General features: G+C 49.3%; 1 protein-coding gene across 1 annotated transcript; it reads left to right on the forward strand.

Moving 5' to 3' along the window:
* The first annotated feature begins 11,173 nt into the window (after positions 1-11,173).
* Prss16 (serine protease 16) lies at positions 11,174-19,420 on the forward strand. The gene is made up of 12 exons (XM_028881811.2): positions 11,174-11,267; positions 11,339-11,505; positions 12,459-12,558; positions 12,659-12,788; positions 13,913-14,036; positions 14,213-14,290; positions 14,368-14,415; positions 14,860-15,150; positions 16,051-16,192; positions 18,086-18,265; positions 18,343-18,488; positions 18,602-19,420. The coding sequence occupies exons 1-12, from the start codon at positions 11,201-11,203 to the stop codon at positions 18,656-18,658; spliced, it is 1,530 nt and encodes a 509-aa protein (XP_028737644.1). The 5' UTR covers positions 11,174-11,200; the 3' UTR covers positions 18,659-19,420.
* Positions 19,421-25,390: the final 5,970 nt, after the last annotated feature.

A 25,390-nucleotide genomic window follows, 5' to 3' on the forward strand; every position in this document is an offset into this window, starting at 1 on the left:
GACAAACCTTTTATCAAAGTACACTGGGCCGAAGGTGTGAGAACCACACCAGGACACCTTTCACCATTTGCTCTTTACAATCGCACCAACGAGAAAAGGCATCTTGGACCCGAGTCCTAGACAAAGAAATATATCCAGTAGCATACATAAAGAAAAAAAAAAAACAATAGTAAGACATCGTGCCCTCGAGCCGCAGCAGCCGCAGCGGAGAGGGGGTGATTCTCATGACTCTGGTGGGGAATCTTGGTAAGCTAGCACCGTCTACCAAACCCAGTCGGTTCACTGGGGAAAGCGAGAAGAGAGGACAGTAGCAAACCAGCTGCCCCTGCCTGTGACGTCTCTGCTCCAGTGCCCCAGCAGTGCCCTCCACCTTCTCCCGGGATTGTGTGGGGCCCCGGACCACTGCTCCGCAACCTGAAGCGCACCAGTCAGGAAGAATTTCCTGCTGCAGGTCCGCTAAGTCCCGCGGGGCAGGACAGCAGGATAAACTGTCCCTGGGCTCTCATTTTCGTAATTCATCGCTACAACCTTCAGAAATGTTGAAAACTTTGTCCATCTCCCTCTCTCCTTACTCATTTCCACTGCTGTTTTTTGTTCTTTGGTTGTTGTTTTCATGTACTCCTTTCAGGAATTTCCTGTCCCCATGAAGAATTTTAAAACGAAATCACTCCACCTTGGCAGCTTTTTCGTGTGTGGGGAGAGTCAGCCAGGCTGATTTCTGAAAATATCGTGCCCTGTCCAACCCCCTCCCCAGCTCATTCAGTGCCTGGAGAACCCCTGGCCCAGTAGCTTCTTATCCTGGTCCCCACCACCCCACCTGTTCCTTAGCCTTTGTGGATCAAAAATGCTCCACATTTGCCTCAGAGAAGCAGCTTTTCATAAGAACTGTCAGTTCTTCAGTAAATATCTAGTTAGGATATCTCATGATGAGGTAGCTTAGCAACCGAGCAAGGGACCCTGACCACTAACCTCCTCATCCTGCCAACATCCTGCACAGACACCCTGCAGCTGCACAAGCCTGAGCTAGTTAGAATAACGATTTCCTGCCTTCCCCCCCCCTTCAAGAACTATATAAGCTCTGGTGAAAAAAAATTTTTTTTTGCAGCTTGATCGGCTGCAAACTGATCTTGCTGTCTTGCTTTGTGTCTCCTGGCCTTTTCATTCCATCCTTCAGGTGGTCGCGCTCCCATTGAAGCCCTGCTGGCTGGGGCAACCGGCGCCCAAAGTGGGGCTCGACCCACACAAGAAGGACCCCAACATCGTCTCCCGGAGAAAAGACCAACCGGTTGGTGAAGTAGTTGGATCTCCCTGCAAACGCCCACTTCAGAGAAGAGATCCGGAGAAAAGCGGCAACGATGCAGGTAAGAAGTGACGAGCCATGGGACAGGTAACTTCGTCACAAGATTTATTAATTTCTGGCCTAAAAGAGGCCCTCAAGAGACGGGGAACTAGGTTTAAGAGAAAGGACTTAAAAGCTGTCTTTGATTACATAACGGAAACATGTCCTTGGTTCCCCCAGGAGGCAGCTATAGATGGAAAAAGACGGTTACGAGTTGGGGACTGTCTAAATGACTATTATAAAGTTTTGGGGCGGGAAAAGGTCCCTGTCACCACCTTCTCCTATTGGAACCTTATTAATGATATACTCAAGGTCCATAGACATTCTCCTGACAGACAGGAAGTCACTGACGCGGGTGAAATGTCCCGAGAGAGGCCTCCCGTCCGCCTTCAGCCTGCCCTTCTGACCTGTGGAGGAGGGGGCTCTAATCTGGCCCGAAAATAAGAGCCCCAAAGAGCCTACCTCTCCCGCTTTATCCCTCCCTCAAAAACCTTAACTCCGACCCTCCTCTAGACCCTGCCAAGGAGGCTTCCCTGGAGGAGGAGGAGGAGGAGGAGGAGGAGGAGGAGGAGGAGGTCCGCTATCACAATCCGGATTGGCCCCCCTCTCAAAACGCCCCTCTAAACCAAAAATCTCTGGGTCCATTTCAACTACCCCAAAGGCCCCTACAGCTCCTCCTAATATAATGTCCCCTCATGTCTCCCCGCCTTCCCGCTTTGGTGGACCCATCCTTCAAATCCGCCTTGAACTCTTAAAGGAATTGAGATAAAGAACTTAAGGATCTTGCCCTCGAGGCAGTTTCTCCCACTCATAATAAAACCCCCAATACTCGTGGTCCTCAAAAACCTGTTAAGCCTAAACCGAAATCACAACTTGTCCTGGCTTTCCCGGTTACCTGGAGCCAGGCCTCCGGAGACTCATCTGAGGCAACGGCCCAGGTTAGCCCTCCTGAGGACCTCGATGTCCTGGAACCCACCATCAGAGGACCCCCAGCCAGGACAGACTTACCAAAAACTAAATTTTCGGCTTGTAGAAAAATTAAAGTCCGCCTGTGCTCACTATGGCCCCACGGCTCCTTTCACTTTGGCCCTAGTAGAAAATCAAAGTGAACACTGGCTGACACCTAACGATTGATACTTTCTTGCCCCTGCCGCATTCTCAGGGGGCGACTTTGTCCTCTGGAAGGCAGAATTTGCAGAAAATTGTCAAGAGGTTGCTCTAAAAAAAACACTGAACAGTCCTCAAAATCCTGGACGCTTAAAAAGCTCCTTGGCAGCCCCCCTCCCTCCCCTATGACAAAAACGAAATATGGGCAGGATCCCTACCCCTGGCCTCCTGGCCCAGATTCAAAATGCCAGAGTCAGAGCCTGGAAGCGCCTACCCCAAAAGGGGTCAGCCACCACTTCCTTGGCAAAAGTTCGCCAGGGACCTGATGAGCCTTTTAGCGATTTTGTCTCTCGCTTAAATGATGCCGCTGAGAGACTGATTGGACCGGAGGGGAGGGGAGGGGAGGGGAGGGGAGGGAGGGGAGGGAGGGGAGGGGAGGGGAGGGGAGGGGAGGGGAGGGGAGGGGAGGTCCCAGGCCTGCCCGTTAATCTACGGGGACGAGATATACTCTCACAAATGCAGGTGATCTTATGCAGCCCAAATCACACGGTTACACAAACGATGCTCCATATGGATTATGTCCCTGGCACAGGCCTAGGGAAGACCACACAGGGGAGAACCCAACCGATTCACCCCACTCCCAAGAATGATAGACATGGACTGGGTGACCCTCCTGTACCCCATGCAGACAAGATTACCTGGACAACTCAGACTCCTGTCTGCGTGGACCAGTGGCCCCTTACTCAAGAAAGATTGCAGGCCGCCACCGTGCTTGTACAAGAGCAGCTCACGGCTGGCCATATTGAACCCTCCAACTCCCCTTGGAACACGCCCATTTTTGTCATTAAAAAGAAATCGGGAAAATGGAGGCTCCTTCAGGACCTAAGGGCGGTAAACAAGGTGATGAGACCCATGGGGTCCTGCAGCCCAGACTGCCCTCGCCTGCTGCCATCCCCTCCGGCTATTACAAGATGGTCATTGACCTTAAGGATTGCTTCTTCACCATCCGGTTACACCGGGAAGACAGGGCCTACTTTGCATTTAGCCTTCCCCGCCCTAATTTTCAGGGACCCACGCTTCGCTATCAATGGAGGGTATTACCCCAGGGCATGGCCAACAGCCCTACTCTTTGCTAAAAGTTTGTGGCTCAGGCTGTGGACCCCATCAGAGTAATCTGGCCCCAGGTATATATCTTACATTATATGGATGATCTTCTCCTTGCTCCACCTGACCCCGCTTCCCTTGAATGCTGTTTCCTAGAACTCAGTGGGGCCCTCGACAGGTTGGGACTCCAGATCGCCCCAGATAAAGTCCAAACCCAAGATCCCTTCAGCTACCTGGGGCTGGAACTCCATTCAGGTCCTTGTTCCCCATGTCCAGTTGTACACTGACCACCCCCAGACCTTAAAGGATTTCCAAAAATTGCATGGTGATGTTCAGTGGCTTAGATCTTATCTTAAACTTCCCACAGACTCCCTTCTCTCCTTTATGAAATCCTTTGGGGCGACCCTGACCCCACATTGCCCCATACATGCCCCCCCACCATCCCCACCTCCCCACCCCCACCACCCCGCGGCTCATAAGGCCTTGACTCAGATTGCCACCGCTATTAATCAACAGTCTAATTCCCAGATCTCCTGTACTATGGCTCTATTTTTTATAGTTTTAGCCACACCACATACCCCCACAGGGGGTCTTCTGGCAACATTCCACAGAGCCAAAGGTCAAGGGTAGGATACTTCTTTGGCTCCACATGCCTGCTGCCCTTCCAAGGGTCATTTCTGTCTATCCAACACAGGTGGCCTCACTCATTATGAAAGGGCGACAGACTTCTCGCCAATATTTTGGCAGAGACGCTGATACTATCCCTACCCCCATACCAAGGATCAAACCCAGTTTCTATTTCAAACCTTGGACAATTGGGGAATCGCCCTGGCAGGATTTATGGGAACCCTGGATAATCACCTCCCAGATGATCCCATACTTCATTTTGCCCGATTACATTCTTTGACTTTTCCAAAAGCTACAAAAACCAGCCCTATTTATTCCTCGCGTGCTCACCGTCTTTACAGATGGTTCCGCCAGTGGTGTCCTGGCCTTTGTGGCCCGAGGCCGCCCTACCTCCATCCTAACACCCTTCCGTTCTGCACAACTGGTTGAGCTCTCAGCTATATTAAAGGTTTCTCAGACCTATCCCAATCAACCAATTAACATTTATACAGATAGCGCTTACATTGCCTTTTCTGTTCCCCTATTAGAAACCTCCCCAGCCATAAATCCCACCTCCAGTGCCACCCCACTCTCTTCTCAGATCCAGCAGCTTGTCTTGACTCACCAATACCCCTTTTTTATAGGTCATATCAGAGCCCATAGTGACCTTCCTGGGCCATTAACTGACGGCAATGCACAGGCTGATGCTGCCACCAGGCTGGCCTTCCCTGTTCCACTTGGCTCCGTCCAACAGACCCAAAATGCTCATAAGATTCACCATCTTAACTCACAGACGCTTCACCTTCTCTTCAAGATTTCCAGACAATGGCCCGAGAAATTGTCAAGCAATGACCCTCCTGTATCATTTCCCACCCAGTCCCATACCTGGGGGTCAACCCTCGAGGCCTCCTCCTAACCAGATTTGGCAGATGGATGTCACTCATTGTCCAGATTTTGGCAAACAAAAATTTATTCATGTCTCTATAGATACCTTTTCATGGCTCTATTTTCGACTCTCCCCACACCGGAGAGGCTACAAAGGATGTTCTCTCCCATCTTATTCTAGCCTTTTCCACTTTAGGAAAACCTGCTAAGTTAAAGACTGATAATGGCCCGGCTTATACCAGTGCAGGTTTTAAGCTATTCTGTGATAGCCTACAAATTACATATATCACGGGGATCCCTTACAACGCCCAGGGACAGGGTATGATAGAGCGAGCTCACCAGACCCTCAAGACTTGGCTGGCCTGCCTCAACTCTTCCCATCTTCATTTTACCTCCCCTCATGATCGATTGGGCCACACCCTGTTCATCCTTAACTTTCTTACTCTGGATACTGCGGGCCACTCTGCTGCAGACAGGCACTGGCACCCATCACCAGACTCCGCCCATCCATTGGCGATGTGGTGTGACCCCCTCACTGGAAAATGGAAGGGACCCGACCTGGTGCTCATATGGGGACAAGGCTCGGCCTGCATTCTTGGTCAGGCACACTCTGCCCCTAGATGGCTGCCAGAACGCCGGGTCAAAGCTGTAAATGCATCTAATTTGTCCTGGAGAGATATCCACTCTCCTGAAGATAACCCTTTCTTCTGTTTCAGATGCTGCTCTTCCGCCCGACCATGATGACGGTGACGAGCCTGACCCTCGGGTTCCTGATCCTCTCCCTCCTGGACCCAGCCCTCCCAGCCACCGCTCCAGCTCCCAACCCCCACCAACCCCTTAATAGTACATGGCAGGTCCTAACTAACCGAAGGGATGTCATATGGAGTGCCTCAAAAATAACTGGCCAACCCTGGTGGCCAGACTTATATCCTGATCTTTGTAAGTTGGCCACTCTTACCTCCCCTGACTGGCACATGGATGATCAGCCACTCACGGTCAAGGCCCCTAACCTATACGACTCCTATCATGACCCGCGCCCTCGACCTCCTGGCTGCGCCAATGCCGCACAACGTAAAAAGCTTGCAACCCAGAGGTTTTACATCTGCCCAGGCAGCCACCGGGACAGTTCCCTCCTTCATAAATGCGGAGGAACGGGGGACTATTTTTGCAGATCTTGGGGGTGCGAAACTACAGGCAATACCTACTGGAGTCCGTCCTCTAGTTGGGACTTTATTACCGTGACTCACAACTACTCCCTAGGACACATCAATACCTATGCCGGTACACCAGAATGCAGTGATTGGTGCCACCCATTAAAGATACAGTTTACAGACCAGGGAAAACGGGCTATGGGATGGGAGACTGGATTCACCTGGGGGCTAAGGCTTTATCAGGAGGGGCGAGATACAGGTGTTATATTTACCATTAAGCTCATACAGCAGCCTGCCAATTACAGCCACCCTTTAGCCCTAGGCCCAAATCCTATCCTCAATAAGCATGCTAGACACCCTGATACCCCTTCTTTTACACCGGACCCCTTTACAGAGTTTACCCCATCCCCTCTGGCCACCAAGGACATGATCTAGTGAATAACTACCTTTATTCAAAAAAACCTATGTGGTTCTTAATGCGATCATGTTGTCTTTGCTATCATTCAGCTCCCACCCCCACCCCCCGCCACCCCACTTTTATGAAGGCATCGCAGTTGATAGAGAATATACAACAACTGACGATCCAGGCAACTGCGGATGACACCAACAACCCACTTCCAAACTCACCCTCTCACAAGTCACCCGTAATGGGCGTGATTACCCGCCGTGCCTCTGTTCCCTCAACCTACACACCCCTTTGCAATATCACAGATCAATTAAATACCTCCCTTACCTCGGGACATCTCCTCCCTAATAATGATGCATGGTGGGCCTGTATTGATGGCCTCACCCCTGCATTTCCCTAGAGCACAACTCCTTCCAGTCTCCAGCCTTTGGCATTCTAGTGCAAGTCATTCCCCGCCTGACTTATTGTTCCCCGGACCAATCTGCGGGCCGATGGGAGGAACGTTTTTAACCTGCCACCCCTCCCTCCACCGAGCCAAAAGAGAGGCCATAACCGCTCTCACCCTGGCGGTCTTGCTCGGGGTGGGCGCTCAGGGTGGGCGCTGCCGGATCAGGTACAGGCCTTGCCTCCCTCATCCTAACCAACATTATTCTGAACTCCGCAGCTCCGTCGATGAAAATACAGCTCAGCTTGAACGCGGAATCTCCGCCCTTGAATCCTCCTTAACTTCCCTATCTGAGGTAGTTCTTCAAAATCGCAGGGGCCTAGACCTCCTCTTCCTTTAATAGGGAGGCCTCTGTGCAGCCCCAAAGGAGGAATGTTGCTTCTATACTGACCGCACCGGAGTAGCTAGAGATAGTGTGGCAAAGGTCAGGGAAGGGTTAGAGAAACGCAAAAAAAGAAAGGGACAAGAGCTCTCCTGGTTCCAAAACTGGTTTCCAGCCTCCCCATGGCTCACCACCCTTCTCCCTTCCATCCTGGGCCCTTTTGTCGGTGGTTGCCTTCCGCCCCTGGGCACTCTCTCGCCTAACCAACTTTATCAGGACGCAGATGGCTACATTACCGTCCAAGCAGATTCAAGTCCATTACCATCGCCTTGACCTTCAGGACCAAGGCTTAGATGAGCCCCTCCCATCACAGACCCCTCCGCTGGGGGGGGGGCGCACCTGTGTACGGAACTCACGGGCATGATAAAAAATAAGGGTGCAGGAGGGACTGCAGGGAGTAAGATTTTCAATTTTCACACCCGAGACCCCTGAAGGGCACACCCAGTAGCATAAGGGCATGATCCTTCCTCCCCGCCCCGCCCCCACCCCCCGCCCGCCGCCGCTTCCCGCAAACCTCCGTTCTCTCGAAAAAACATGCCGGCTTCAGGGGACCCCCTCCCTCGTGGGGACGCCTTCGAGGGGAATTGGGAAGACTCCTGCGAAGCCTACAGAGAGACTGTGTCTCTGCCCTCCCCTTAAGAGATAATAACATTTGAGCCTTCCCGAACTGGCTCCAGGACTCGGCCACTGCCTATAGAGTTTTAAAGAACGGGGGAGATGCCAGGGGCCGGACAATTCTGTCCCTTCAGTTGTCCACAAGGAACTTGGCCTTGCGACGATGCTTGCCTCAGAGAAGCAGCGTTTCATAAGAACTGTCAGTTCTTCAGTAAATATCTAGTTAGGACATCTCGTGATGAGGTAGCTTAGCAACCGAGCAAGGGACCCTGACCACTAACCTCCTCATCCTGCCAACATCCTGCACAGATGCCCTGCAGCTGCACAAGCCTGAGCTAGTTAGAATAACGATTTCCTGCCTTCCCCCACCCTTCAAGAACTATATAAGCCCTCGTGAAAAAAATAAAATTTTGCAGCTTGATTAAAACCCTGTCTTGCTGTCTTGCTTTGTGTCTCCTCTCCTTTTCATTCCATCCTTTAGGTGGTCGGGAGCCCTGCTGGCCAGGGCATATAACCCCATTCATACCACTTCTGTTTTATCCCCTTTCCCTTGAGGCCACCTCTCATGTCACCTTGCTAGTTTCCTGACTTCTCTGGATATTCTAACTTAAACAAACATCTAAAGATTCAAATCTAACATCCACATGAGACAAAGCATATTTGTCTTTCTGGTTACCTCATCAGGGATGACTATTTCTAGCTTCAACCACTTACTAGTGAATTTCATAATTGCACTTTTTTCTTTACAACTAAGTAATATATCATTGCAAAAATGTACCACTACTTTGTTATCCATTCATCAACTGATGGACATCCAGGCTGTTTCTATTTCCTGGCTGTTGTGATTAAAGCAACAATGAAGATATATGAACAAGTATCTCTGTAGTACATGGTAGGGTTCTCTGAGCATTTGCCTGAGAGTGGTGTATCTGGATCACATGATAGATCTATTTCTAGTCATTTGAGGAAACTCCACGCTGATTTCCATAGTGGTTGTACCAGTCTACTCTCCTTTCCCCACATGCATGCCAACATTTGTTGCCCTTTTTTTCTTTTTAATTTTAGCCATTCTGGGTGGAGTAAGATGAAATCACAAAGCAGATTTAATTTACATTTTCCTGATGGCTAAGGATGTCGAACATTTAAAAAATATTTCTCTGCCACTTGTACTTCTTTTGAAAACTCTGTTTTAGTTCTATGCCCTGATTTTTAATTGTCATTTGTTTTCTTGGCATTTATATTTTTAGGTTTCTTATTATTTTCGATACTAATCTTCTTTCAGATGTATAGCCAGTAAACAGGTTTTTTCCCATGCTGTAGGCTGCCTCTTTACATATAGAAAAGTTCCATATGGTTGTTGGAGGTGATTGACTTGCCACTGCTTGGGGATAGAGCATCCTAATGAAAGCTTGGACTCTGAGGGACCAGCTGACAAACTTGTGAAATAAAGCAATTAGTGAGGCTGGAACAAGCCCAAGAGTGAGGGGGTATGGAATGAAATTGTGGCGGCAATGGGGTTGGGTTATGCCGAGTTTCAAAGGCCACTTGAAATGCTCTAAAGTTTACTTTGAGTGGGATAGGGAGTTGGGAGTGTGTCCTGAACCACGAAGGGAATAGCTGGTCCCATATTCAATGGAATCTCCTGTCTGCTAAGTGGAAATAAGCATGTGGCAGAAAGAGGAGACCCTTTAAGAGGCTGCTTAGACAAGTCAGTCGTGGCTCAAAAGTGAGACTACTGAAGCATGGGAAATCACCAAATCCTTGGTACAGTTTTAAAGAAGATCTAGCAAAATTGATTGATGAATTATTTTCACAAGTAATTACAATGTACGCTGTTGGTAGAATTTAGTGTTTAGCAAAGAAAGAGAGATGAATCCCAAGCTTACTGCAGCTTACTTTCTAGTTAGAGGGACAGCAATTGCATGTATGTATGTATGTATGTATGTATGTATGTATGTCTGATACTTCTCATAGTTAGGGCCTGAAGAAATGGCTCAGCAGTTCAGAATACTTGTTGCTCTTGGAGAAGACCCAGCTTTGCTTCCTACATGGTAGCTAACTATCATCTGTAACTCCAGGGGACCTCACACCCTCTTCGGACCTCCATGGACATTAGGCACATACACAGTGCATGTACACACAAATAGGCAAAGCACTCACACATCTATTTTTTTTTAAATCTAAATACTTCCCATAGTTCCTTGAAAAGCAATAAAACATCGAGCTGGATACAGGGATAAAGAAGGGCCAGACCACTGGCAACTAAACATTTTTTTTCTTGTGTCCCAGGCTGCCCTCACACTTGCTTTGTGTAGTTGAAGATGATTGAACTTCTGATCCTCACCTCCACCTCCAGAGTGATGGTGGTGTCCCAGCCTTACATCACCACACCTGGCGGCTAATTTGGTGCTGGAGATTGAGCCCAGCATGCCATGCGCCATAGACAGGCAAAAGTTCTACCACATCCCAGCTCATTTTGCCTTTGTAAAAACTGTTCTTTCTGAACACTGAAGATTAAAGGTTAAGGAACAAACCCCACGGATTTATGAAGAAACGGCAACTCCCAGAGAGGACAAGCAAGGGTAGGAATTCTGAGGTAGCAGAGACCTGTTGTGTTCATACACTGTGGGGAGCTTAAAGGAAACAGCAGGACTGTAGGTCAGAGCGGTTGGTGGAGTAACATGGGAGGCCTGGAGGCAGAGAAGAACAGAGAGGAGACTGATTGTTGAGACAACCAAAGACGTGCTGAGAGGCAGGGAGGAAAGACTAAGGATGAGGGGAAGATTGTGCGTGCGTGAGGAGGCACTGAGCTAGAGAGGGAAGAACTGGAAGACAGAAATGGGGGGTGGGGAATCCACAGGGAAAAGGCAAGGACTGTGGCGAGGGGGAAACGGGAGCACAGAGAGGAGCTGGAGGGGCCGGAGGAGAAGCAAGCTGGGTACAGGGAGGATTGCCAAGGCAGCCAGCCTCTCCAGACTCTGGCGTCTGGCTATGCTTTAGCGGTTACTGAGGACGCCTAACCTGCCAGGAGTGGCGTCCAGAAAGAAACATGAGCTTCTCCTGAAAGCGAAGCCCAGCCCTGGAGACATATTATAGGTTTTCAGGGGTGGAAAAAGAGTAGGGTGCCTGGAACCCTTCTTTACACAGAGTACCGGACAGAATGGCGTTCAAGGCTCCCTGGTTCGGATTCTTGCTTCTGGTTTCCCTCTGGGGAATGTCAGCTCCAGGTAAGAGGGGTTTTCAGGTCAAGAGAGACCTACAGAGCCCAGCCTAACTCCCATGCCTTCCTGTTCCACAGCCTTGCTTCTCAGGCGCCTGAGAGAACACATTCAGAGATTTCAGGAGAGCTCTAGCCTGAATCCGGCCTTTGGTCTAGGCCAGGGTCTTGGGCCTGTCCCCAAACAAGGGTGGTTAGAGCAACCACTGGATCCCTTCAACACATCCGACAGACGAACCTTCCTGCAGGTAAGGCTAATAGAGGAGGCCACTGTCCACTGGACTGTCTTGTCAGTCAACTTACTCTATACCTAGTCTGTGTCCCCCCACTTCCCCATCCTCTGATTTCTGCCTTGCCCTGCACACCTGTAATCCCAGAACTCGGGATGGGAAGGCTGGAGAATTGGGAGACCAAGGTTAGCCTGGGCTCCATGGCCAGTTTAAGGCCAGTGTGGGTAGCATAGACTGAAAAAGAAAAAAAAAAAAAAAAACAACCCACACACAGCAGATTTTAACATGTAGCTGAAATTCAAACTAGCCTTGAAACCAATAGCAACAACAGGTGTTAAAAATCACAAGAAGAAATAAAAAAAAATTTACCCTTTTCCATTGCCTCCCCTGTATATACTCTCCAAAGGTTGCCCCACTATTCCTAAATCTACCTAGTCACTATTACTGCTCACAAAATAGCAGATGCCTACCATGCACCAGCCAGTTCCCTCTGTCCTGAGGATTTAAAAATTAAAAACATCTTTTTTTTTTTTTAAGATTTATTTACTTATGATGTATACAGTGTTCTGCCTGCCTGCATGCCTGCATGCCTGCATACCAGAAGAGGGCACCAGATCTCATTACAGATGGTTGTGAGCCATGTGGTTGCTGGGAATTGAACTCAGAACCTCTGGAAGAGCAGCCAGTGCTCTTAACCGCTGAGCCATCTCCCCAGCCCCCATTTTTTTTTTTTTTTAAGAAAAAATACTTTATTGAGCACATTGCAAAAGCGCAGCAAGCTGGGGGTAACCAGAGTTCCCCCTTCTGCCTCCCGGGGCCCTCAATATCGACTTTTACAGTTATGTGACCTAGACAAGCCCAGCCAAGGCACCACTAAGTAGAAGGCGAGGTTCCTAGGGAACAGGCTGGAGTGAGGGGGAAGGGAGTCAGGATGCTGTGTCATATTTCTTCCCTCTCATTCCCACTCTCAGCGGTACTGGGTGAATGATCAACACAGAGCCAGCCAAGATGCACCCGTATTTCTGCACATAGGGGGTGAGGGCAGCCTCGGGCCTGGCTCAGTGATGGCAGGTAAGAAGCAAGCTTTGGGGAGCCGGGGGAGACTAGGAAGGGGAACTGTAGATGACAGTTCATAACTCACATCCACCTCTCTACCTTGTGTTCTTCACAGGGCACCCTGTAGCGCTGGCCCCTGCCTGGGGGGCCCTGGTGATAAGCCTGGAACACAGATTCTATGGCCTAAGTGTGCCTGCTGGGGGCCTGGAAATGGCCCAGCTTCGCTACCTGTCCAGCCGCCATGCGTGAGTGGGGATAAAGAAGGTGTTTAGAATCACAGGACTAGAATGCTGCTGGCATCTCCACAACTGTGTCTCTCTGCCACGGTTCACTATCCTCCGAGTCTCCGGCTTCCCCTTTTCCCCCTCTGTTTCACAGTCTTTCGCCTGCCATCTCTAACTCTGCCTCTCTCTATTTCCACCTTTCTCTTGTCCTCCATTCTTGTCATTCTGTCCAAAGAAGGCTAAGCTCTCACATGGGCTACTATTCCAGACCACCAGAAGCTCTTAGCAACATTATAGCCGCATCCTGTTTCTGTCCTTGACTTCCATGTAGAAAATGGAATCCTGTCTGAGTGTAAATTGGGTCATGACGCTCAAGTCCATTCCTTACATCTCCCCTGCTGCTCAGAAGTCTTTGTAGGACCCACAGGTTCCCCAGTTAACTCTCGCACTCACAGTAACTCGGCTACACTCCAGTTCTTGCTACACACTGGCAGATGCACGCCAGTCTCAGGCTTTGGAACCTTTCCCTCTTCCAGAAGCGGCCTTTCCCCAGATGTTTTTATGTCTCTCCTGTGCGGCTCACTTCTGTTACCAGTCCTCACCAGTTCTTCCCCCAACCTCTCACTGGCTTCAGTGCCCTCAGCCAGGCTTATCTCTTCTTTCTGACTTTGTACCTCTCTTCTCTTATCAGTCTTCCTGACTCTCCCTGCCCTGTCTCCGTCTCTGTGTCTCTCCTTCTCAATCTTCTCTATAGCTCAGTTGGCTTCAAATGGGCAATCACATGGCACTGACTGAGAACCACCTCAGAAAATTTGAGCAAAGAAAGGATACCTCACTATCCTTCTCCTTTCTCTTTGGGTTTCTCCCAGCCCCCAGTTCCTTAGCCCGTTCAGAACCCTCCTTCTTCTGAAGAGCCCTCCTTGACTACCCCAGCTTCTCTTTATTTTTACAAGTTTTTAATCTAACGTGCTAGGAAACTTTTCCGTTCTCACCTAAAATGGGAATTGAAAGAAGGTAGGTGGGCCTTCTCCCTTGGCTTAGGCACGTGGAGTCATCGGGAAGAGACTGGAGCCCAGTTTAGGTTGTGGTCTGGGTCTGCACAGTGGCCCCCAGGGGTGGGGGGTCCAACTTGAGCTCTTTTGCAGGCTGGCTGACGTGGCGTCCGCCCGCCAGGCGCTCTCCCGCCTCCTCAACGTGTCCTCCTCCAGCCCCTGGATCTGCTTCGGAGGCTCCTACGCTGGCTCGCTGGCGACTTGGACCCGGTTGAAGGTCCCGGGAATTCCTCGGGTGGGCGGGGGTGGAGAGGTCTTCCTCTTGGGTCCGAACCAGAGGTATTGGGGCGCACTCCCACGCCTCTCCCTACCCACGCGGGTCCCTGGGGCCGGAGAGGGACCCCGAGCACGGGCACCCCTCCTCGTCCCAGCCTGACGCCCCTTCTTTCGTAGTTCCCCCACCTAGTCTTCGCCGCCGTCGCCTCCTCCGCACCGCTGAGCGCGGTGCTGGACTTCTACGCCTACAACGAGGTAAGACGTCAGCGGCGGGGGGGACGCGAGGCAACCCCAGAACCGCACTTCCCCGACACCCTTCCCTCCCGCCGCAGGTGGTGGCCAGAAGCTTGACGCAAGTGGCGATAGGCGGATCGCTGGAGGTAGGCGGGGGCCTCAAGTGTGGAGGAGGGAGAGGGAGTGGGACGAGCTCGGGAAAGCCCGGCCGGAATGGAGAGCAGCCTGAGCGAAGGCCTCAGCCCAGGGACGCCGGCAGGTTTTGGAACCGCTGGAACCGAAGACCAGATGCAGCATCCAGAGATGAGGCGCCTCGTGGGGAAGGGGTACTGAGCAGAGGGGAGGAGCCAGGAAAGGGCGGGGCCGAGGAGGGGGCGTGGCAGGTTAGGGGAGGAGTTACCAGGGGGCGGGGCCTCTGGCGAGCCCTAGTCAAGTCTGCGGGAGTCAAAGTCGGAACCTAAAGAAGTTGCGAGAGGGAGGGAAAATTGAGAGAGAACACGGACCTGGGTTGGGAACCGCCGCAAAAGGATGCGGTTCCAAGGAAGGGAAAATCCAGGCCCCCCGCGAACGTCACTTCTCGGTTCCTGAAGTGCCTGGCGGCGGCCTCCGCAGCCTTCGCGGAGGTGGAGCGGCTGCTGCGCGCAGGTCCCGCAGCTCGGGCTGTGCTGAAGGAGGAGCTGAGCGCCTGCGGGTCGCTGGACCTGACTGAAGACCAGGGGGAGTTGCTGGGTGCGTTGCAGGCGCTGGTGGGAGGCACGGTGCAGTACGACGGGCAGGCCGGAGCGCCGCTAAGCGTGCGCCAGCTCTGCGGACTCCTCCTCGGGGTCTCCGGCAACCGCAGTCACTCCACGCCCTACCTCGGCCTTCGCCGGGCGGTGCAGGTAAGCTCTCCAGACCCGCGCGCGCGCAAGCCAGGGGTTAGAGGGCCAAGGTTGCGCTCCCACCTCGGCTGAGCTCAGACAACCGAAACCGGCCTCTTATCCTTAGATTCCTCATCAGTAAAATAAGGTTTGTGTACTTCACCTGGCTGATAATAACATGAGCTTCTTAAGCAACCAAGCAGATGCTATACACCCAGTATACAAATGTTAGAGACCATGATTATTATCCCTTTTATCTTGTTATTTGTTCTTGGCCAAACAGCAAGTGCACAATAGTATTTAAGACTGAAGCGGGGCGGGGGGCTCTTGAGATAAGAGTTCTAGGGATACCCCCACTCCTCGTCCTACAATTATATTTCCGCCATCACTTTCCCTGCTCTAATTCTGGACCAAATTCTTTTTTTTTTTTTTAAAGATTATTTATTATGTATACAACATGTATGACTGCAGGTCAGAAGAGGGCACCAGATCTCATTACAGATGGTTGGAAGCCACCATGTGGTTGCTGGGAATTGAACTCAGGACCTCTGGAAGAGCAGTCAGTGCGCTTAACCTCTGAGCCATCTCTCCAGCCCCCAAATTCTTGAAGAATACCTCACAAAATATATACATTTCTCAGGCGACAGGCACTATTATTACCCCACTTACAGAAGAGCAAATAGGTAAAATGATTAACTCTTACCCAGGGTCTTGTAGATGGTAAGACCTTGGACATTTAGTTACAGGGACCTCCCTCCCACTGACTTCTGACACTCAAGAAAACTCAGGAACTCCCCCTTCTCACTCTTGACGTGTAGCCCTACTATAGGCCTGTGGCGCCCTGGCTTGCTGGGAGAGGAGGAATGTGTCTATGTATGCATGCACGTGTGTATATATATGCATGTGTGTATTGCCCCCTAGATAGTCTTGCGCAGCATGGGCCAGAGGTGTTTAAGCTTTTCCCGGGCAGAGACAGTGGCACAGCTGAGAACCACCGAACCTCAAGTGTCTGGCGTGGGGGACCGGCAGTGGTTGTACCAGACTTGCACTGAGTTCGGCTTCTGTGAGTGATCCCCCTAACTCTCAAACCAAAGGTGGTCTGAACTCGTGGTCACAACTTAACCAGACCCCTAGGTCCAGTGTAACCCCAGAGGTGTCTGGCTGGAGAGGGTAAACAGCCACCTGGTGTGATGTGCCTTCTAACACTCACACTCAGGTCTCAACCTGAGTGCCCCTTCCCGCTCGCTCCCTCCCTCACTCCCTGGACTTCCTGTGTCCTATCCCAGAATGTCTCCAGCCTTGCTCAGTCACAGAGCTAGAAACTTTATCTTGATGCTTCCTACCCATTGTCCAGATGGCCTGTCAAGCACTGAGTCTTGACCGCTCTGCAACCTGTCTTACCCTTCTCTACTTCCTACTCTGTGGGCCTGCCAGAGGCACTGCACACGGCTGCCTGGATCCCCAGCTGCCTGGACCTCCCGCTGCTGCCTGGATCCCAGCCTCTTTGGGTCTCTGGCTTGCACTTCACCTCTGCAGTCTGGCTTCTACACCATAGCCAGAGAACTATTCCTACTCACGGGATTGCGTTTCAGTGACCCAAGGTTGGAGTTGCCAGGCAAAATACAGGATGACCAGTTGCATGTAAACCACAGCAAGCAAACAAACAAATATTGCAGATGAAAACTCAGACATCACGTGTACAAAAGTAATGGGCGTTTTGTGTGTCTGAATATAGGTATCCTGTGTCATTTGTCAAATCTGGTCATCCTACCCCAGAGTTCAGCCTCCGTTTTTGTTTTTTTGTTTTTTGTTTTTTTTTTTTTCTTTTGGGGGACAGAATCTTACTATGTAGCCCAGGTTTACCTTAAACTCACAGTATTCCTCCTGCTTCGGCCTCTGAGCGCTGACTTGACAGGCATATGCCACCATACCCAGCCCAGAATTGAGTCCTAAATCTTTCTGCACTCTGAAGACAAGCGAGTGTAGTAACATGAAGTAAACTGTTCAAATTCTATTTCCTATCTGTGTGCTCTTGGACAGACTCGGGCAAGTGCCTGTGGTTAGCCAGTTTCCACATCTATAAACTGAGAATAACAGCAGTACTTTTCTTACTGCTACTATTACAGCTTTGTGTATTTTAGGCTGCCCAATACACCAGCCCCCTACAGCTTAGGAATTCAGCACTTCCTGTTCAGTGTGCTAGGGTGATCCATCCCCCTTCTGTACAGTTTGCTCATCTTCCAGTCTCACCACAAGACACCGGACTTCCCCATTATCTCCCACCGTGTCTCCAGACTAACTCCTGTGGCCCACTTCTACTGCTGTGTTCTTTCGTGCAGTCTAACCTGCCTTCCCCCCATCTCCCCTTCTAAGGGCTCTAACAGCAGAGCATGGACTTATTTTGGCTGCCACTTTCTGCTCAATATTGCCCAACATATGTCTGTGGTCAGCAAATGGGGAAGGAAGGAAGGAAGGAAGGAAGGAAGGAAGGAAGGAAGGAAGGAAGGAAGGAAGGAAGGAAGGAAAGAATTCATGTGAGGCCGAGGAAGTCAGGTTTACCCAGGACAGTGTGAGCTGTGGATTTTAGGCAGGGGAGACATGATTCAGTTTGAGAACCAGTCATTCTGGATTCCCCCTTTGCTCTGAACCTTCGCACATTCTCTTTTCCCCGTTGGTCACTCCTTCTTGTTCTGCTCATCCGTCCTCCTTCCCCGAGTCCTCCTCCTTGCAGGGTGCTCTCCCTGAGCCCATTGTGCTCTCTCTAGGAGCCCCGCCTCCTGACCTGTTTCCATCATAGCCCTGGTCACTCAGGGTTGTCATGATCCGGGATGTGTGGGCCTGTTTGGCAGAGCTCATGGAGGTCACTACTGGGGAGTGTTGTATAAATTATTATTGAAGGAGAGCAGGGGTCCGGCCATATGTATTCTTCATACTTAAAAGTACTTTCTTTCCACAGATGTCACCTGTGAGGGTCCTCGGTGTCCCTTCTCCCAGCTGCCAACACTGCCCTTCCAGCTAGATCTGTGTGAACAAGTGTTTGGTCTCTCAGCTGCATCTGTTGCCCAGGCTGTGGCCCAGACAAACTCCTATTATGGTGGCCAGACTCCCGGAGCCACCCAAGTGCTGTATGTGAACGGTGAGTGTGCCACCGGAAGCTGGCTCTACAACATCATTGTAGCCCCAGCTCAACACCATCCTCTCCTTTCTTTCCAGGGGACACGGATCCCTGGCATGTGCTGAGTGTAACACAGGACTTGGGGCCCTCTGAGCCAGCCCTTCTAATTCCTAGTGCCTCCCACTGCTTTGATATGGCGCCTATGAGGCCTTCAGACTCACCCAGCCTCCGCCTGGGGCGCCAGGTAAGAGAAAAGGCTCTGAGTATTTTATATGCTCATTTACATACTTATTTGCATGAACCTTCTTTTCCCAGTGCCGAGTTCTAACTTCCAGGATGTTCTGCACCTCTTCACAGAGAATCTTCCAGCAGTTACAGGTCTGGCTTAAAGATATAAAGAAGAGCCAGAATTGATGTGGGATCTAAACCCATCCCTTCACCAGTCCCATCATGGCAACTGCATCCTGGCATTTTTCTTCACTGTATGAAAGAAAGCAGCTGGTTTGGAAGGAGGAAGTTCCTAGACTTGGGATTCAGTGCCTGTTCTGTGTGCTTGTTCTCCAGTCATCCTCACTGCCAACAAGAAGTTGTGCTTTGTCACAGATCAGTGTAAATGTAGGCCAGTGGTTACTGTCCTTGCAGACATTGATATTCTGCATGGTAAATGTCAGGGAAATATGGCTCTCCATGCTGGAGCCTTCTTCTCTCCAAGATCAGAATCTGGCTTGAATTCTGCCTTCTTGCTTCTGGACTGGGTACATACTGCCCATGACTCTCCACTTCCTAACCCTGTCTCGCCTGAGTCTTAGTCTGCAGTGGTTAATCATTGTCAACAGAATTCAAAATCACCATGGAAACAACTATGGACTGTCTTTGAGGACCTTTCCAGCGAAGTTATACTGAAAAGAAAATCCACACCGGAAATGGTGCTAACTTCCCACCCCTGAGGTCCCAAATGAATAAAAAGGGAAGCTGAGCCCTAGCACTCATCTCTCTGCCTTCTGACTGTGGGCGCGATGTGACCAGTTCTCACATGCCCCTGCCACTGTACCTTTGCCACTGTGATGGACTGTATCCCCTACCGTGAGCCAAAACAAACCCCTCCTTCCTTACACGTTTCTTGTTCGTTATTTGGTCGCAGCGGCAGGAAGGGGGCTAATACAGTCCGTTTCTGTCTTCCGTGTGTTTCCGTCTGGAGGAAATGGCTGTGCAGCACTTCTCTTTCTCTGTCTCTCTTTTGGTCTTCCTTTTAGTGCCTTTCCTTCCTCCTCTCCCCACAATCAAATGTCATTCCCCAGTGCTTCGAGCTTCCTGCCTGAAATGTCTGAGTTCTGGCTCATCATCCCTGGTTTGGGGGTTAGTCCCAAAGCTAACCTCTTAGGCTGTACCACAGCTCACTCCTCTAAGCAGCAGCCACCAAGGAGGAAGGAGCAAGTCCAGGAGAGTGACAACCTCTAAGGAGCAGGTCGGGAAAGGAGGGAGAGCTGAAGGAAAAGTGTAACCAGAGGACAAAGTGCTGTCACAGGAGCTACCCTGGATCCTGCATTGGCCTCTCACCACAGCTCCTCACCAGATCCAAACACCGCACATCATCCATTTAGATACTTAGCATGTGTGCTGGCCTTGCGCGTGGTGTGTCTGTTAAGGGAATCATGCCCTTCCTACAGAATCCACATGCCTGGGCTGTCCCTCCTGCTCTGCTAGATGAGCCTGTGGATATCTTCTGCAGTCTTCCTTTCAGTTTGACACCTGGATGGCTTTGGTGTTGGTCTGTCCTCTCCCCTCAAGCCTTCTCAGAGATTCTGGAGAGCACTCACCCTGGAGGGTGTTAAAGGAGCAGTCTCTTAGCAGTGATGTCATGGATAGCATCAAAAGCTTAAAGAAAAAACAAAAACAAAACAACTCAAGCATGTCCTCTCCTCCTTTCCCGACTTGCTCCATAGAGGCTGTCACTCTCCCAGATTTGCAAAGATACAAAAAATTAAATGAAACCACGTCAACTAAAAAAAAGTCTGCATAGCAAAGGAAACAGCAAAACGAGAAGCTGCCCAGGGCTTGGGAGAAAGCATACACTAGTCCTGAGTCAAATAGGGGGGCTAATATAAAAACATTAGGAACTCCCACAGCTCAAAGACAAAAATAATAGTTTAAAAAGGGCCAAGCTGCATGTGTGTGGTGATGCACATCTGTAATTCCAGCACTCAGGAAGCTGAGGCAGAAGAATGGTGAGTGGACCGCCAGCCTGGGCTGTGCAGTGGTGGTCTCCATTGAGAGCAGCTGGTTTGGGAGGATGAAGCTGTTATTATTCTCAAAATTCCTTAATTTTTCTCCTTGTTATTCTAAAAAAAAATAACTTGCAATTATAAACAGAATCCTGACTAAACATTTTCAAAGGAAGCATAAGAGTGGCCAGCAGGTTCCTGAGGCCATTCTCGCTGCCATTAGTCAGAAAAGGCAAAGCAAAACTGGAGGGGGCAGCACTCTCAGCTGGGGGGAGAGGGGGCATGTGACTCAAAGGACAAGAGCAAGTGAGCTGTAGGTGCAGCTGTGGAGAAGAGGGAGCCTTACTCCCTGCTGTGGGGGTTGTAAATTACTACAGATGTAAGAGGAAACACTGGGGACAAGCCTCACAAATTACACGATCTGGCAGTCCCTTTATTGTGTATATTTACAAGGGAGATGAAAGTCAAAATGTCAAAGCTGGCAGAAGAAGCCATCCCAACAGGCATCCTTCCGCCCACCTCGGCTGTGGGACTTAGCTCCTCCCAGTGTCTGGGACAAGAACCTCCCACCCCACCCACACCCACAAGGTCTTCTTGCCCATGGGACAGTGATGGGAGAGGCTGTACTCCTAGGAAGGCCACCAACTATTGACCTCTTTTATCTCAGTGGTGGGGAGGGTAAAACAGGAAGAATTTTATCACTTAGACTTTACGGATTTTCCTAGAGAAATGTGTAAGGATGCTATTTGTTCATGGTGTCCTGGCATGTGCTTTCTGTAGACTAGGAGACATGGGGTGGAGGGGGGGTAACTCAGCCAGAATACAATGGCAATGGTGTGGATCCTAACAGATAACTATATTGGTGAATGTTGCCAATTTGCCTAGCCAAAGACAAAATGTAGATGCCCAAGTCATAGCTTAATCCTCAAAACGCTTCTAATGAAGAGCTGGCGTAAGGCTGGGGATGGCGCCCCTTGCCACAGTGCCAGCTTAGTCTTCGAGAGATCCTGGGTCCTGTCACCAGCACCACAAAAAAAGAACATGGTAGAGTTGAGGAGATGGGTATGTGGTGTGGACTGCATGGGGACCACTGATGCTTGACCAAGTTCCAGCATTTTGAAATCTCAGACCACACTTCTCCAGCACCTTTTACTTCCATTTTTTAAAGTGATTCTTACTATGTATTATGGGACTTCCTTATGCCTTTTCCTTTGGGAAATTTTGTGCAGACTTTAAAGGATGAAAACGTATAAAATGGCAGCCTCTTTAAACAAAATAATTCTTTGGAAACTCCTCACCATCATTGAACCATATAGCATGATGATTCTGCACACAAGAATACTATTGTGCTTTCCTAATTAGACCAAGAATGGGAAAATTAGAGATTTACTAACTGGCGCACTTGACCCCAAGGATGAAAAGTGTACAATCCAGATCCAGAGCCTGAGGCCATTAGGGACAAGAGTTCAGTTAATAAGTATAGAGCAATCAGAATGGTACCGTATAGTGGGAAAGAGTAAGACATCAGGACCTTCTCTTGGGGAGTGCAGGAGGGCAACAGGCCCACACAGAAGACACAAAGGAACACAGTTAGGGAACAGCTCAGCGCTATGCTGTATCGTGCCCCTGGAGGAATGAAAATTGCTCTTAGATTGTAGTGGACAGTCTGGTCCCCAGAAGTCCTTTTCCCAAGGCCAGGCATTTGGATAAGGGCCTCCATTCCCTCAGGGCCTTGGGGAAAGTTCCTGCTTGCTAAAAGTAGCCATTCTCCTTATCTCTGGCAGGAGGAACTGTGGCCCTTCCATTGATGTAAGAGGGCTCCTGGTAGTTACTGAACCTTTGAGAACAATAGGCATTTAGATACTTGCGGATCTTATCAATGCTGTCTCATGAAAAATAGTATAATGAAGTTAATGGCCACTTTCTTGTCCCTGAATCTTTGAGCCTGCTTTCAATCTTGCCTGTCGCTAAACTACGGAGTATAAAACACGCAGCCTTTTTTCAGTAAACACTCTGGCAGCCATCCTTATTCACCCTCAGATCTTGTCAGCCCCACACCCCCCACCCTGCTTCTCCCACACCTCTTTGGGACCTGAATGAACCCTGCTGGAGCTGGATTCCAGCAGGTATGGATTCTGGTTTTGTTTTGAATTCAGTAATTTGGAATATGTGCACTTAAAGAAGGGAAAAATACAGAGCCAATAGATTTTAAAGGGGAAGAGGACAGATGGTCACTGGACAGATGGACACGAAAGCAGAAAGAGGACTACTATGGAGGAGAAGGGAGACCTATGAAAGGAGTGGGTAGAAGGACAATGAGGAAGAGAGTGAATAAGAATGTATAATAGTGTGTTAGTGTGGTAGATGCATACGTGTGTGGACCACAGGATGTGTATGGTGATCCATGGACAGTTTGTGGAAACTGGTTGTCTCCTTTGACCACATATAATAGAGTTTCTGTCCCCCGATAATAAGTTGCTCTGTCAATGCAGTAAGCCAGATAAAGCTGAACTGAAATAGAATAACAACAGGTGAGTTTTCCAGATCCCAGAGATCAAGGCTGGAGAAGCTGCACCCCTGAACTAAAGCAGGGAGATTTTATAGGTTGTAGGTGAGGAGTGATGATGTGTCCACCACAAGCTGGGTTTGTGCCCAAGGATGATCAAAAGCTGAGCACTAAGATGGGGACTTGGGCTGCTGGCAGCAACAGGGGAGGAAGCTGCCATAGTCACCAAGAATACAGACTGGGCTTTCGGTGCCTTTTCCTTGTTTGGAGACTCTCTGAGGGGGCAGGGTATGGAGAGAGAGTGGGGGGGAATGAGGCCCTCTGGCTCTTGCAGGGGCGAGCTGGAAGTTCCAATCAAACAGATCCTACATGGGAGTCTGATTGTCAGGTCTGGTGGCAAGTCCTACTCACTGAATATTCTTGCCAGCCCAGAAAAAAAAATTAGCATACTGATCATATTTCCAACTCCTGCCTTTTGTCCTCTGATCTCCACAAGTGTTTCATGGTGTGCAGGACTCCACCACACACAAACTAAATGTTTTAATTTTAAAAAAAGAAATAGTATACAAATAGGTAACAATTTACATAGACCTAATTCCTCCACTCTCCAGAAAGCAATGTGTATTTGTTTTTTGTTTTTTTTTTTTTTGTTTTTTTTTTAACTGTTTCTGGTATATACGTGGAAAAAGGAAATTCTAAAAGTTTGTGGAAGATTCTATATACAATAATGTTCTGCTTGCTCAAACAAACTGAAAATATTTAAATGCTACATGAGTTAAGCCATTCACTGGCAGTGATTGGTGCCTTTGTTCTAAAATTTGCCATAAGTTAATAATATGGCATGTATTATGTCTGCTGTAATTTTTTAAAGACAGTGTAACACATATATGACCCAGGCTAGTTTGGAACTCAAAATCCTCCTGAGTCCACACAGACTCCCATGTTTGGCTGTTAAATTTTTTAATATAATGTGTTTTCTTTTCTCATAAAAAGTTATTTTGGGTGGGCAAGGTGGCTCAGAGGTTAAGGGCATTTTCTGCCAGGCCTGAAAACCTGAGTTTGATCCCTAGGACACATGTGATAGAAAGAGAGCCCACCCCCAACTTGACCTTGATTTGTGCACCATAGCATGTATACACACATAGGCAAACATAGACACATACAATAAATAGATGCATGTACTTCCTGACATGACAATGCCCATGCACCCATGAACTCACTGCAGGTATGGTTATCCACACAAAGTCACGTCAGTAAGGTGGCCAGTCAGCATCCCAATAGGCAGCGATAATTGGATTATGTTACCAACACACACACACACACACACACACACACACACACACACACACACACACGAGGAGATTTGAAAGGGGGAGATTATGTGTTCTGGGTGCTTGGGAAGAGTGGGAGAGGGAAGTTAAGATAGTTAGGATTTGTTGTTTACATATATGAAATTAACAATAAATAAAACTATTTTATTAAAATAATTGAATTTAGGATTCTTTCTTGCTATTTAGGAAGGTTTTGAGTTGTTCTAGCATTGCCTTGATTGTGAGATTCCCCCATTTTTAATTCACTTATACATAATATGGGCTCCTTGTATTTTCAGTGGTGACCCCAGACTTAGTTATATCTACAATACAGCCCACTAATCTGTTTCTCTTCTTCCCCTTCTTTCCAGTTTACATGCCTTACTTTTTATCAGAATAAAAATGTCTTGTTATTCTTTTAGCTTTGCCTTTATGTTTTAGTCTCAGATATACAATCAATTGAATACATTAAATGCTCACTAAAGGGCTTTTGATGAAGGCTCATCTCTGGGTTGGATGGAGCCCATATTATTGTAAGTGCTCTATTTGCATTAAATACACAAGACTGGTGGAGAAAACACAAAAAGACCAGAAGGAGCACCGCATGGCATTGGCCTTTTGAGTTAGACACAAATGCACGGTTCCTGTCTCTGTTAATCACAAAGATCCATACCTGACTCCTGTTAGGAAGGAAAACCAGTGTTGGCCGTGAGTGGGTGGCACCAGCTTCCCCACAGTGAATAGGATCAGACAGCCTCCAATCCTCAGAGAAATCCACAGAACAAAGGCTCATGAAGAAATGTGTTTTCTTGACCTTGCGGGTCTGTACAACTTGAGAAGGGAGCTTGGTTTCAGGACCGATTTGGAAAGATCAATGAGCCTTCCTAATCCCCTTCCCCGGGGGTTTTCATGGGGTTCTCTGCCTTGCAGAGCTGTCTCTCACCAGCTCTTGTTCCAGGAGGAGGAATATTACCTGGGAGAACAGTTGAACTCTGAGGACTCTGAAACACAGTTGGGTTGAGGGGGCAAAGGAAAATAGGATAAACAAATCTGGAATTCTATGTCCAGAGGATCCCAAAGGTAAATTACAATGCGAGACTGGGCTTCT

Source organism: Peromyscus leucopus, chromosome 5 (genome assembly GCF_004664715.2).
Source record: "Peromyscus leucopus breed LL Stock chromosome 5, UCI_PerLeu_2.1, whole genome shotgun sequence".
NCBI lineage: Eukaryota > Metazoa > Chordata > Mammalia > Rodentia > Cricetidae > Peromyscus > Peromyscus leucopus.